The sequence below is a fragment of the Bos grunniens genome, chromosome 3 (assembly GCF_055505025.1).
Source record: "Bos grunniens cultivar Pamir isolate PY7600 chromosome 3, Bosgru_T2T1.0, whole genome shotgun sequence".
Classification (NCBI taxonomy): Eukaryota; Metazoa; Chordata; class Mammalia; order Artiodactyla; family Bovidae; genus Bos; species Bos grunniens.
In genome coordinates this window covers 62,454,049-62,467,957 of record NC_141167.1, presented here as the reverse complement: position 1 = coordinate 62,467,957, position 13,909 = coordinate 62,454,049, and the positions used below count along the sequence as shown (strand labels likewise).

Genomic DNA, 13,909 nt, shown 5'->3' with positions numbered 1-13,909 from the left:
TGGAATTCCAGTGGAGCTATTTCAAATTAAAAGATGATGCTGTGAAAGTGTTGCACTCAATATGTCAGCAAATTTGGAAAACTCAGCAGTGGCCACAGGACTGGAAAAGGTCAGTTTTCATTCCAATCCCAAAGAAAGGCAATGCCAAGGAATGCTCAAATTACTGCACAATTACACTCATCTCACACGCTAGTAAAGGAATGTTCAAAATTCCCCAAGCCAGGCTTCAGCAATACGTGAACCGTGAACTTCCAGATGTTCAGGCAGGTTTTAGAAAAGGCAGAGGAACCAGAGATCAAATTGCCAACATCTTCTGGATTATTGAAAAAGCAAGAAAATTCCAGAAAAACATCTATTTCTGCTTTATTGACTATGCCAAGGCCTTTGACTGTGTGGATCACAATTAACTATGGAGAATTCTGAAAGAGATGGGAATACCAGACTACCTGACCTGCCTTTTGAGAAACCTGTATGCAGGTCAGGAAGCAACAGTTAGAACTGGACATGGAACAACAGACTGGTTCCAAATAGGTCAAGGAGTATGTCAAGGCTGTATATTGTCACCCTGCTTAGTTAACTTGTATGCAGAGTACATCATGAGAAACACTGGGCTGGAGGAAGCACAAGCTGGAATTAAGATTACCGGGAGAAATATCAATAACCTCAGATATGCAGATGACACCACCCTTATGGCATAAAGTGAAGAGGAACTAAAAAGCCTCTTGATGAAAGTGAAACTGGAGAGTGAAAAAGTTGGCTTAAAGCTCAACATTCAGAAAACGAAGATCACGGCATCTGGTCCCATCACTTCATGGCAAATAGGTGGGGAAACAGTGGCAACAGTGGCTGACTTTATTTTTCTGGGCTTCAAGATTGCTGCAGATGGTGATTGCAGCCATGAAATTAAAAGACACTTACTCCTTGGAAGTAAAGTTATGACCAATCTAGACAGCATATTCAAAAGCAGAGACATTACTTTGCCAACAAAGTTCCGTCTAGTCAAGACTGTGGTTTTTCCAGTGGTGGTGAATGGATGTGAGAGTTGGATTATAAAGAAAGCTGAGCACAGAAGAATTGATGCTTTTGAACTGTGGTGTTGGAGAAGACTCTTGAGAGTCCCTTGGACTGCAAGGAGATCCAACCAGTCCATCCTAACAGAGATCAGTTATGGGTGTCCATTGGAAGGACTGATGTTGAAGCTGAAACTCCAATACTTTGGCCACCTGATGCGAAGAGCTGACTCATTGGAAAAGACCCTGATGCTGGAAAAGATTGAGGGCAGGAGGAGAAAGGGATGACAGAGAATGAGATGGTTGGATGGCATCACCGACCCAACGGACATGGGTTTGGGTGGACTCCGGGAGTTGGTGATGGACAGGGTGGCCTGGTGTGCTCCGGTTCATGGGGTCTCAAAGAGTCGGACACGACTGAGCGACTGAACTGAACTGAACTAAACTGAATGCCTGGTAAGAGTTCTTGCAGTTTTGTCTTAGAAAACCACTAGGTGGAACTGTGAGACCGACACAGCTAGAGCTGGAAAGGAGGTGGCTGTCCTTCATGAACAGAGGTGCTCACAAAGGCCAGAAAGCTTCCTACCATCCAAGAAACTGGAAGGGCAGGGACCAAGATGTGTTCTATGTCACCCACTGCCACTAAACATACTTCAAATCCTACTGGCTAGATATTCTTCATAAACATAATCCTTTCACACTAACTGAGCATTAAAAAAATATTTATTTGGCTGCACTGGGTCTTAGTTGCAGCATATGGGATCTAGTACCCTGACCAGGGATTGAACCCGGGCTCCCCTGCATGGGAGTGCAGAGTCTCAGCCACTGGACCCCCAGGGAAGTCACTAACTTGTCTTTGTCAAGGCAACTTTAATACAGGATAGAATCTTACATTCCTTTATCTAGAAGTTAGTAGCATTAGTAGCCCGTTTCTGGCTGGGATCTACAATCAGTAATAACCATAGGCAACTAGTAGCCAGTAGACCACGCAGAAGTACTATAGTCAGTACCTCCACGCCCTACCTGAATAGCGACCAAACTAAACACAGCAAGGTCTGACCTTGTGGACACCCCAAGGATCTCTGGCTAAATTTAATGAAAGAACTGTTGTTATTTAGGCTTTGAGGCCTGCGCTGAAGACAGCACTGTAAGTGTATGACAGTGAGGCTCTGGTGATTTGTGGTGAGATGGGGTCTGGGCTCTGCTGTGCCTCTAGCAGAGTGGGAAACTGGCTGGTCCAGGAGGGTGAGAAAGATGCTGGAGCAGAGGAGAAGGCATGCAGGGCCTCCTGAAGCTTGCAGAGGTCAGAAGTGCTTCCGTGGGGGCAAGACCTGCTGGACATTTTGCCAGCCCAGGGCAGTAAGTGAATGACAGTGAGTGAAAAACAGCCTGCTATATATAAGCTTCTGGGAAGCACCTACTGCCGGGCACTGTTCCAAGCACATTACACAGATTATTAATTTATTTACTCTTTATAACAACATTCTGAAGACATTACTGTAACTGCCTGCATTTTTTAGCTGAGAAAACTGAGGCCGGCAGAGTACAAGTAAAGTATCCAAGGTCAGGGGCTAGGAATTAGATTTAGGGGACCTAGGTTCCAAACCAAATTCCCTGCACTGCATCTAGCATGCTGTACTTTCTCTCAAATGTGTGACACAGCAGAGCACAGCAGAGGGTCCTGCGCCTCTTCACACACGGTCAGGGAGGTAACAAAGGTCCATCGCACAGGATGCAGAGAGTGCAGTTATTCACCTAGGAGCCCAGCAGAGCAGAGGCCCAAGGCAGACTCAAGCTCTCCACAACTAACTCGCTAGGGATCCTACGTGCACAGGGATGCAGGCTGTGCAGTACAAGCCACAGGCCACCCGGCAATTAGGCCAATCCTGCGTGCTGAACCTGTGTGTACATAAGTCCCGTGCATTTCATCCATATCTTTCTTTTAACATTTTGGTTTACTTTTTAAAAAACAGTTCTAGTGAGATAGAATTGATAAATAATAAACTGTAGATATTTAAAGTATACAAATTGATAAATATATGCATTGACCCGTGAAACTATCACCGCAATCGAGATAAAGAACACAACCGTAATACACAAACATTTCTTTCTGCCCCTTCTCCCAGCACCTCTCCTCACTCCCAGGCAATCAGTGATCTGCTTTCCATTTCTATTGATCAGTAGTTTGTTTTTTATGGCCTATTTATAAATGCACATTATATGCTTTTTGTCTTCTTTTGCTTAGCATGATTATTTTGAGATTCATTTATGTTGTTGCACATAGCAAGAGCTCATCCCTTTAGCTCATTCTGACTAGAATTTCATAAAAGAAAAAACCAGTTAGGCAAAGACTTCTGAGGATTTACAGTTTTGGGTGTTTTTTTTCCTAGGAAATTTTTGCCTAATCCAAGGTCACAAATATCTTTCTCCTATGTTTTCTTCCAGAAGTTTTATAATATCTGGTTTTACATTTAGGTCTATGATCCATTTTGAGATAATTTTTGTATGTGATGTGCAGTATGGGTGGAAGTTCACTTTTTTGCCTGTAGAGATCCAATTGTTTCAAAATCGTTTATTGAAAAGACTGTCTCTTCTCCACTGAATTGCCTTTGTACTTTTGTAGAAAATGAATCGACCATATATATGTGAGTTTATTTCTGGACTCTTCATTCCCATTCGTTAATCTATTTCCCTACCGTTATAGTAACAACAGTTACTGCAAACCTTCTCTGTGACCGCCCTGTATAAGGAAGCGTGCACGTATTACCTAATTGTCCTTCTGCCTCATGCTCACGAGATGAGTGTCAGTACCTCATTCTTCAGATGGGGAAGAAGATCAAAGAGGTGAAGTCATTTGTGGCCACACAGTCATTAAGTGGCAGAATTATGATTCAAACCACATCTGTCTAATTCCAAAAGCTGTGCTCTTAATCTCTTGTGGTAAACAGAGTAATACTTCACCCAAAGACAGCCATATCCTAATTCCCTAAACCTGTGAACGTATTGCCTTACATGACAAAAGAGACTTGCAGGTGTGAGTAAGTTAAGGATCTTGAGGTGAGAAAGTTATTGGGTGTCTGAGGTGGGTCACGTGAAATCACAAGGGTCCTTATAAGAGGAAGGCTGGAGGGTCAATATCAAGGAGAAGTGACAGGGAGGCAGAGGTCAAAGTCAGAGAAAGATTAGAAGATGATACGCTGCTGGTTTTGAAGACAGAGGAAGGGGCCAAGAGTCAATTAACACTGAGAGCCTTTAGGTAGGAAAGGTAAGAGAACAGACTATCCCTTCAGAGACTCCAGAAGAACCAGCCCTACCAACAATTTGATTTTACCCCAGGGACAGCAATTTCAGATTCCTAATTTCCAAAACTGTACAATAATAAATTTGTGGTGACTTCTTACAGTGGCCATAAGCCATTAATATACCATGGATGTTCTAACCTGTATTAAACTGTGACACATAATTTGGGTAAATTATTTAACTTTTGGGAGTCACAGCAGCTCCATCTTCTAATGGCCACAGTAACGCTAACTTCCTAGGGCTAAAGGGATGAGAGAAGTATTCCTGACACAAAGCTCAATAAATGTTAATTATGTGGAAAAATCACACATCATCTCTAGAAACCTCCAGATATTGCCTGTTAGGGCCTTGGTGGTGGTGATTTAGTTGTTAAGTAGTGTCCAACTCTTGCAACCCCATGGATTTAGCCTGCCAAGCTCCTCTGTCCATGAGATTCTCCAGGCAAGAGTACTGGAGTGGCTTGCCATTTCCTTCTTCAGGGCATCTTCCCCACCCAGGGATTGAACCTGTGTCTCCTGCATTGCAAGCAGATTATTTACTGTCTGAGCCACCAAGGAAGGCTGTTAGAGCCTTAGGAGACATTTTTTAGCTAGTCTGTTGATCCCTTGGTCCTTGGTCGGAAACGGAATCCTACTCTCAAGCAGCATGACAGCCCCAAGCCTTGAGTGACAGTTGGCAATTACAAGGAGCCCACAGCAAGGGAGTCTGGGAGTAGAGAGTAGAGAGAGACAGGTTGTAGGACAAAGGGATGCTAAATCAAACCCCTCAACTCTCACTACAAAGTGCTGAAATTTCTTTTTTCTTCCTTAAAGAAACATGCATGCATGCATGCAAAGTCATGGATCTGCTTACTAGTTAATAATTATTTAGTCAGAAAATATTTACTGAGCACCTAGTATGTGAAAAACATGGTGCTAGTGCTAGGGCATACAATCTAGAGGGGGAGACAGATGTTAAGCATATAAACACACTCAGAAACAAATAAGGACAAATGGTGACAAGTGCTACCCAGGGGAAAACTGGGTGGGAGATAGAACACAGGACTAAGGAGGGCAGGAGTGCTGCTGGTCTATTAGAAAGGAAGAATAGGGAAAGCAGTTTACTCATTCACTCAATCAATCAACAAATATTTATTGAGTGTTTATTCTGTATCAAGATAGGCATTGGGGTACAGGGGTAAACAAGAGTTTCTGTTCCCCTGAAGCTTGTGGGTGTGCAAGAAAGAAACAGAGAGAGAGAAAGAAAGGGAGAGATGGAGAGAAGTGTAGGAGGGAGGGAGAAGAGAGAGGGTGAGAGGTAGTGAGCACACACAAGGGCGAGTCAGCATGGGTGTGTGTGTGAATAGGATATGAATGCACAAATAAATATTCTCCGTCCTCATTATTCACACATTTTGTACTTGCAAATTCACTTTCTAAAATGCATTTGTAACCCAAGATCAATAGTTGTGGCACTTTCACATTCACTAGTGGACTTGCTTTAAGGTGGCAAAAAATGTGAGTTACCCAAAGTGCACATGGCCAAGGAGGCTCTACCGTCTTCTACTTGCCCTCAAACTGCAGTGTCCTTTCTACTGTTGATGTGGTGCCACATTTTTTCTGCTTTGTATTGATGATTTGCCTGTTTAAAATGGTCCCTGAGCTTACAGCTAAAGTGCTGTCTAGTGTTCCTAAGTGCAAGAAGGCTGTGATGTACTTTATAAGAAAACATGTGTATTATTAGATAAACATCAGTCAGGCCTGAATTACAGTGTTGTTGGCTGTGAGTTCAATGTTAGTGAATCAACAATATATGTGTTTCCCTGTTTCTAAACATGAACTACATCATCTAAGAAAACTCTAAGAGAAAATTTCAACAATGACAAAAATAAAAGTTGTTAGAATAAGATTATTTAGCCTCTAAAAGTAGGAACAACATCAGTTTGGTTGTTTAAGTTATAGTTTATTTGCTTAAAAATCAGCTTCTTTCCTTGAAATTATAGAACCCTACATCCGCTGGATCATTGAAAAAGCAAGAGAGTTCCAGAAAAACATCTATTTCTGCTTTATTGACTATGCCAAAGCCTTTGACTGTGTGGATCATAATAAACTGTGGAAAATTCTTCAAGAGATGGGAATACCAGACCACCTGACCTGCCTCTTGAGAAACCTATATGCAGGTCAGGAAGCAACAGTTAGAACTGGACATAGAACAACAGATTGGTTCTAAATAGGAAAAGGAGTACGTCAAGGCTGTATACTGTCACCCTGCTTAGTTAACTTATATGCAGAGTACATCATGAGAAACGCTGGGCTGAAAGAAGCACAAGCTGGAATCAAGATTTCTGGGAGAAATATCAATAACCTCAGATATGCAGATGACACCACCTTTATGGCAGAAAGTGAAGAGGAACTAAAAAGCCTCTTGATGAAAGTGGAAAAGGAGAGTGAAAAAGTTGGCTTAAAGCTCAACATTCAGAAAACAAAGATCATGGCATCCGGTCCCATCACTTCATGGCAAATAGATGGGGAAACAGTGGAAACAGTGTCAGACTTTATTTTTCTGGGCTCCAAAATCACTGCAGATGGTGATTGCAGCCATGAAATTAAAAGACGCATACTCCTTGGAAGGAAAGTTATGACCAACCTAGATAGCATATTGTAAAGCAGAGACATTACTTTGCCAACAAAGGTCCATCTAGTCAAGGCTATGGTTTTTCCTGTGGTCATGTATGGATGTGAGAGTTGGACTATAAAGAAAGCTGAGCACTGAAGAATTGATGCTTTTGAACTGTGGTATTGGAGAAGATTCTTGAGAGTCCCTTGGACTGCAAGGAGATCCAACCAGTCCATTCTAAAGGAGATCAGCCCTGGGTGTTCATTGGAAGGACTGATGCTAAAGCTGAAACTCCAATACTTTGGCTACCTCATGCAAAGAGTTGACTCACTGGAAAAGACTCTGATGTTGGGAGGGATTGGGGGCAGGAGGAGAAGGGGACGACAGAGGATGAGATGGCTGGATGGCATCACCGACTCGATGGACTTGAGTTTGAGTGAACTCCGGGAGTTGGTGATGGACAGGGAGGCCTGGTGTGCTGCGATTCATGGGGTTGCAAAGAGTCGAACACGACTGAGCGACTGAACTGAACTGAACTGAACATGACGTACAGATATATGTTGCCCATGAGCCAGAGTTTGAAAAATATTATTATACAAAGCAACAACTCTATTGTTAAAAAATAAATAACACACTCTATAGTTACAAAAGGTCTCAATAATCATAGGATGTTAAATTTTTAAGAGACTGTTCAGTTTGAAATTCTCTTCCACTCTTTTAATCTTTCTTCAAAACATTTTATTTTATATTCTAAATAACATGATGTACTTTTAGTACATGCACATTTTGTTCAAATTTCAATTTATAGTATTCTCCCTTGCTTATCGCATATTAAAATGTTGCAGAACTGGGGACATGGATTCTGAATTGTATTTCCACTTACCCATGCTCTCCATATTCAAGGGTTCTGCTTCTTCACTAACTAGAATATAATAAAATGATGTTAAATTTACATTTTTGAATCAGATATGTATCTTAGTCTTCTACCAAGTCTTAAAACATAAAGCAGAAAAGCAAATACACAATGAAGACTTAAGCTATGTATTAATAATCAAATAGAAACTGAATAATTGTCTTTCTCACAGAATAATCTCATAATGATACATTTACTATAACATTTATGTCATTTATTACATGATATTTAGTTGATATTATAATGATATGAATAAAAATAATAATAAATCCCCATATTTTGAATTCCACTTGCGTTTGACTTTATGACAGCAAAAACTGTTTGAGAGATAACACCATGAATGTTTTGGCTGCTAACAGATGTACAAATACTAAATCCATAAAAATCCCATAAATGAAAAAACAGTCCTACCAGGTAATGTCATTTTGGTTTTGGCATGTTTTGTTCTCTTTCGTTTTTGAGGTTTTGGAGCCATGGCTCAGATTTTCAGCTGCATAAAGAGAGAATATCATTAGCATCATTTATAGTTTCAAATAATAAGTATTATCATCTAATAAACATAAGAATATATTTCCTAAGTTTTGGCTTTGGCTAAATCATCATGTGGGTTTCTCTAGTGAGAAACTAGTCCACTAGTAAAGAATCTGCCTGCCAGTACAGGAGACACAGATTCAATCTCTGGGTGGGGAAGATACCCTGGAGAAAGAAATGTCAACCCACTGTAGTATTCTTGCTTGCAGGATTCCAAGGACAGAGGATCCTGGTGGGCTAGGGTCCATGGTGTCACAAGAGTTGGACATGACTTAGCAACTGCTGCTGCTAAGTCACTTCAGTCGTGTCCGACTCTGTGTGACCCCATAGACGGCAGCCCACCAGGCTCCCCCGTCCCTGGATTCTCCAAGCAACGACAGCAAATCAACATGTATCTTCACAGATGGGTGTTTTGTGAGCAAAAGTTTATTGCAACAACAGTCTTCCTAGTGAGATCTTGCTATTCCAGGGGAGCCATTCAGCTGAAGCTGAAGTTTTGGCAAGAGATACATCAAGGTTTCTGCCACAGATCTTGCCATGGAAGCACAAAAGAGGACATTGGATCCCCTGCCTCCTGCTACTGTTTCCATTTTAGGAAGCTGCTCTGTGCTGCCCTGTGCCTGGCAGGTGTCCCAGCTACAAACACAGGCTTAAAGTCCATAGGCAGGCACAGACTCACAATGTGTATATATATGCATGATTTTTGAATAATATAAATCCACCTAGACAGCATATTAAAAAGCAGAGATGTCACTTTGCCGACAAAGATCCATATAGTCAAAGCTATGATTTTTCTAGTAGTCAAGTAGGGATGTAAGAGATGAACCATAAAGAAGGCTGAGCACTGAAGAATTGATACTTTTCAATTGTGGTGTTGGAGAAGACTCTTGAGAGTCCCTTGAACTGCAAGGAGAGAAAGCCAGTTAATCCTAAAGGAAATCAACCCTGAATATTCACTGGAAGGACCGATGTTAAAACTGAAGCTCCAATACTTCGGCCACCTGATGCGAAGAGCTGACTCATTGGAAAAAACTCTGATGCTGGGAAAGTTTGAGGGCAAGAGGAGAAAGGGGTGACAGAGGATGAGGTCGTTGGATGGCATCATTGACTCAATGGACGTGAGACTGAGAAAACTCTGGGAGATGGTGGAGCCTGGCGTACTGCAGTCTATGGGGTTGCAAAGTACAGACACCACTTAGACTGAACAACAACAAAATTTAAATAGTACTTTTGTCCTAGAATGTGTACATGTAACCACTGTCTTTATTTGCACTCTCAGAGAATACCTCCAAAAGTTTTCTGTGGAATTACTCAACAATTTTGACAGGATATAACATGTCCAAGGTCATTGCCATGACACTAAATCCCTGTCCTCTCAATGATCAGCTCTGACCCATCTTGTTAGATGGATAAGATGTGATTTCAGGAGTTTGACCAGCAGGGTTTAAAAACAGACCCTTCTACCAGCTTAGTGGCCTTAGGCAAATTATTGTGCAATGGATGGCTCTGACCCACTATTTCCGCCTGTTGAGTCTCCTCCATCCTACTTTCCAGCCTGAGTGTAATTTCACATCTTGGACCTAGTCTTTTTCTCAGAAGATTTTTTATCAATGTACCCATCTCTATATTCTATCCCAGCTATATTTGACTTAAAGGACACAGAAACTTTGTGAAGGTCACCCAAACTCACCTGACATGTGGATACACCCCTCCCCACACACACACACACTATTTCACAAATATTTACTGAGTGACTATAATGTGCCAGATGCTTTCCTAAGTATTAGGAATACAGCTGTGAAAAAATAGGCAAAACTCCTGCCCTGATAGAGCTTATGCTCTAGTGGGGAAAGAGACAGCAAAGAAAAGAACAAAATAATCAGTCCCTCAAATGATGATAACTATTATGGAGAAAAGGAAAAGCAGAGGGGGGTGTAGGAGGAGAGAGGGTGCACGCAGGGAGACCTCACTTAAGCAACATTGGAGCAAAGTCCCAGGAGAAGGGAGGGAGCTGGAAATGCAGGTATCCCGGGAAGAAAGGGTATTTCCAGGTGGAGGGAATGGTAGGTGTAATGGTTCTGGGGCAAGTGTTTGTGGGGCGCTTTAGGAAAACACAAGAAGGTGATGATGGTTGGAGCAGAGAGACTGAGGCGAAGACTAGGACCTGAAGTTGGTTGGAGAAGTAATGGAGCTATATTAACAGTCAGTTTTGCTGTAGAAACAAATGTCCTTTGCTGTAGAAACAAATGCTCAGTAACATGCAACAGCAAACATTTCTTTCTTCCCATGTTCTGTATTATGGCTGGGGTGAGATGCTGCTTCCAGTCTTTTTCTGGGACACAGGCTGAAGGAGCAGTGCCTATTTGACACACACTACTTTTGCGGCAGAAGAAAAAGTGAGAGCTAATAAAATCGAGTAATGCTTTCTAACTCTTCTCCTTGGCACTGGTACACTGTCCTTTTTTTCTGCTTACATTCCATTGGCTCAAACAAATCACACAGTCAATCCTGATAAGGGGGTAAGAATGTATGCTTCTATGTTAGTAATGTATGCTTCCAAGCCATAATACAGAACATGGGTCGGAATGTATGATCCTCCTATAAGGGAGGTGGATAGTTGGGGGCAATTATATAATGTACCACAAGAAGGCTAGGTCATGGAGAAGGACTTTGGGTTTCACTGTGAACGAGGTGGAGAGCTTTGGACAGTTTTGAGCTGAGGAGTTACTTCACTTGACTTGATTCACATTTTGAGAATCACTGTGGCTGCTGTGATGCCAAGACTATAGCAAAGAAAGAACTGAAGTAGAGAATCCAATTAAAAGACAGTCAATTATCCAAGAAAGAGATGGTGGCAGTTTAGATCAGGGAGGTGAGAGTGGCGTGGAAAAAGTGACTGGATTCAGGATAGATTTTGTAGAACCCATAGTATATTTGCTGATGACTTGGATGCAGGTTCTGAGAGAAAGAAAGAGATCAAGGATGACTTTAGTGAGTTTTGCCTTAAGAACTGAAAGCATAGGTTTGCTGTTTATTGAGATGGGGATTCCCCGGGAAGAATAGTTTTGAAAGGGAAGATTGGGAGTTCAATTTGGGGCATGTGAAATAGACTATATACTGAGAGGATGGAGGTTCACTTTCTTTCCTATCGTGACCTCTGTAACTGGCACAGTATACGTACCAAGAAAAATTGTTAATGATTCCTTGGTCCTTCCTTCCCTTCTTCTCTATTCTTAGCTTATGAAATTTCAGTCTAAAAAAAAAAAAAAAAGCTTTTGCCTAAACTGTGAATAACTTCCCTGGTGGCTCAGATGGTAAAGAACCTGCTTGCAAAGCAGGAGACCCATGTTCGATCCCTGGGTTGGGAAGATCCCTTGGAGAAGGGAATAGCTATCCACTCCAGTATTCCTGCCTGGAGAATTCCATGGACAGAGGAGCCTTTCGGGCTACTGTCAGTGGGGTGGACATGACTGAGCAATTAACGGTTTCACTCTTGTTTTTTTCTGTGAATAAGCTGTATGCATGCTGTATTAGCGTTCTGTTGCTGCTAAAACAGTTATCACAAACTTAGTGTCTTAAAACAATAAAAATTTATCTCACAGTTCTATAGTTTCAAAGTCTGGCTAAAATCAGTGTGTCAACAAGGAAATGAACCAACACTTCCATCCTTTCTACAGGTTCTAGGGGAGAATTCATCTCCTTGCCTTTTCCTACTACTGGAGGACCCTAGCATTCCTTGGCTTGTGGGCCCTCTGCATTCCTTGGCTTGTGGACCCTCTGCCTCCATCTTCAAAACCAGCGATGGTGGGTTTAAGTCCTTCTTGCATAGAATATTCTTACCTTCTCTTCCTCCTCTCTCTTCCACTTTTAAGAACCCTGGTGATTACCTTGGACTCACCTCAATAGTAAAGGATGATCTCTCTCTTTTGAGGTCAACTGATTAGCAATTTTAAGTTCACCTACAAATTTAATTCTTCTTTGCCACATGTAGTAAAATAATCATGGGTTCCAGGCAGGTGCCACTTGAATGTATAGGTCTCAGCTTAACATAAACCATCCGAAGAAAGTTCAAATCAATTATATGTGCCCAGTTCTTTTCAAATGTTGCTATTAAATGTGCATGGGTGTGCTCAGTCGCTCACTCATGTCCAACTCTTTGTGACTCCACAGACTGTAGCCCTCCAGGCTCCTCTGTCCCTGGGACTTTCAGGCAAGAATACTGGAGTGGGTTTCAGTTTCCTTGTCCAGGGGATTTTCCTGAACCAGGAATTGAACCCGTGTCTTCTGCATTGTAAGCAGATTCTTTACTGTCTGAGCCACCAGAGAAGCCTATTAGGGCCTTAGGAAACATTTTTTAGCTAGTCTGTTGATCCCTTGCATCCTTGGTAGGAAAGGGAATACTGGTCTCTTGTATCTCCTGCATTGGCAGGTGGGTTCTTTACCACTGAGCCACCTGGGAAGCCCTAAATTACAGCTGCTACTGCTGCTAAATCACTTCAGTCGTGTCCAACTCTGTGTGACCCCACAGACGGCAGCCCACCAGGCTCCCCCGTCCCTGGGATTCTCCAGGCAAGAACACTGGAGTGGGTTGCTGTTTCCTTCTCCAATGCGTGAAAGTGAAGTCACTCAGTCGTGTCTGACTCTTAGCGACCCCATGGACTGCAGCCCTCCAGGCTCCTCCGTTCATGGGATTCTCCAGGCAAGAGTACTGGAGTGGGGTGCGATTACCTTCTCTGTAAATTACAGCAGGTCTTACTAAATTTTTTCATAAAACTAACAGCATATTTTGTGTAGTGAATGTGCTATATTATATTTTCCAAAATTCTCTCATTAAATTGACTACTTCAAGGTCATGAAAAACTTTCAATACAGATATCACCTTACTAAAATTACTCTGAAATGCTCACCATATTTTTCCTGTTCCCAACGGAAGTAAATTCATCATGATTAAGAGTAGCAGAAGAGATATTCTGCTAAATACCTAAAATAAAGATTATGTCTACCCCAGAGGCTTGTACTACAATTGGTTTTCAAAGCCACCATAGCTGATTGAATTTAAAAACAGAATTTATGAAAGATAATACTTATAAATATTTAAGAATTCCATTTAAGTATTTTTGATATTAAAACTATCAATTTGCTTTGTAAATTAACTCACTCATTCCAGAATGCCTTTTTGCTACCAGTGTACCAAAGGACACATTTTCTACCTTCCACAATGACAGCAAAAGACAATTGGGAGTGACAAAAGAAGTGAGTACAGTGGACCCTCCTCCATAGCTGCGGGTTCCACAGTCTTGGATTCAACCCAACTCAGATCAACAACATTGAGGAAAGAAATTCCAGAAAGTTCCAAAAAGCAAAACTCGAATTTGCCATGCACTGACACCTGACCTGCCTCTTGAGAAACCTGTATGCAGGTCAGGAAGCAACAGTTAGAACTGGACATGGAACAACAGACTGGTTCCAAATAGGAAAAGGAGTACATCAAGGCTGTATATTGTCACCCTGCTTAGTTAACTTCTCTGCAGAGTACATCATGAGAAACGCTGGGCTGGAA

General features: G+C 41.9%; 1 protein-coding gene across 2 annotated transcripts in view; it reads right to left on the bottom strand.

Annotated features, from left to right (window-relative positions):
* Window positions 1-13,909, bottom strand: part of DNAI3 (dynein axonemal intermediate chain 3) — an 84,353-nt gene that overhangs the window by 66,215 nt on the left and 4,229 nt on the right. For both annotated transcript variants that reach the window (XM_086390874.1, XM_086390875.1), the window contains exons 2-3: window positions 8,230-8,308; window positions 7,789-7,827 (exon numbers count right to left, since the gene is read on the bottom strand). In XM_086390874.1, coding sequence (XP_086247000.1) covers window positions 7,789-7,827; window positions 8,230-8,293 — 103 coding nt within the window. In that variant the 5' untranslated portion in view covers window positions 8,294-8,308. The remainder of the gene's footprint in view (window positions 1-7,788; window positions 7,828-8,229; window positions 8,309-13,909) is intronic.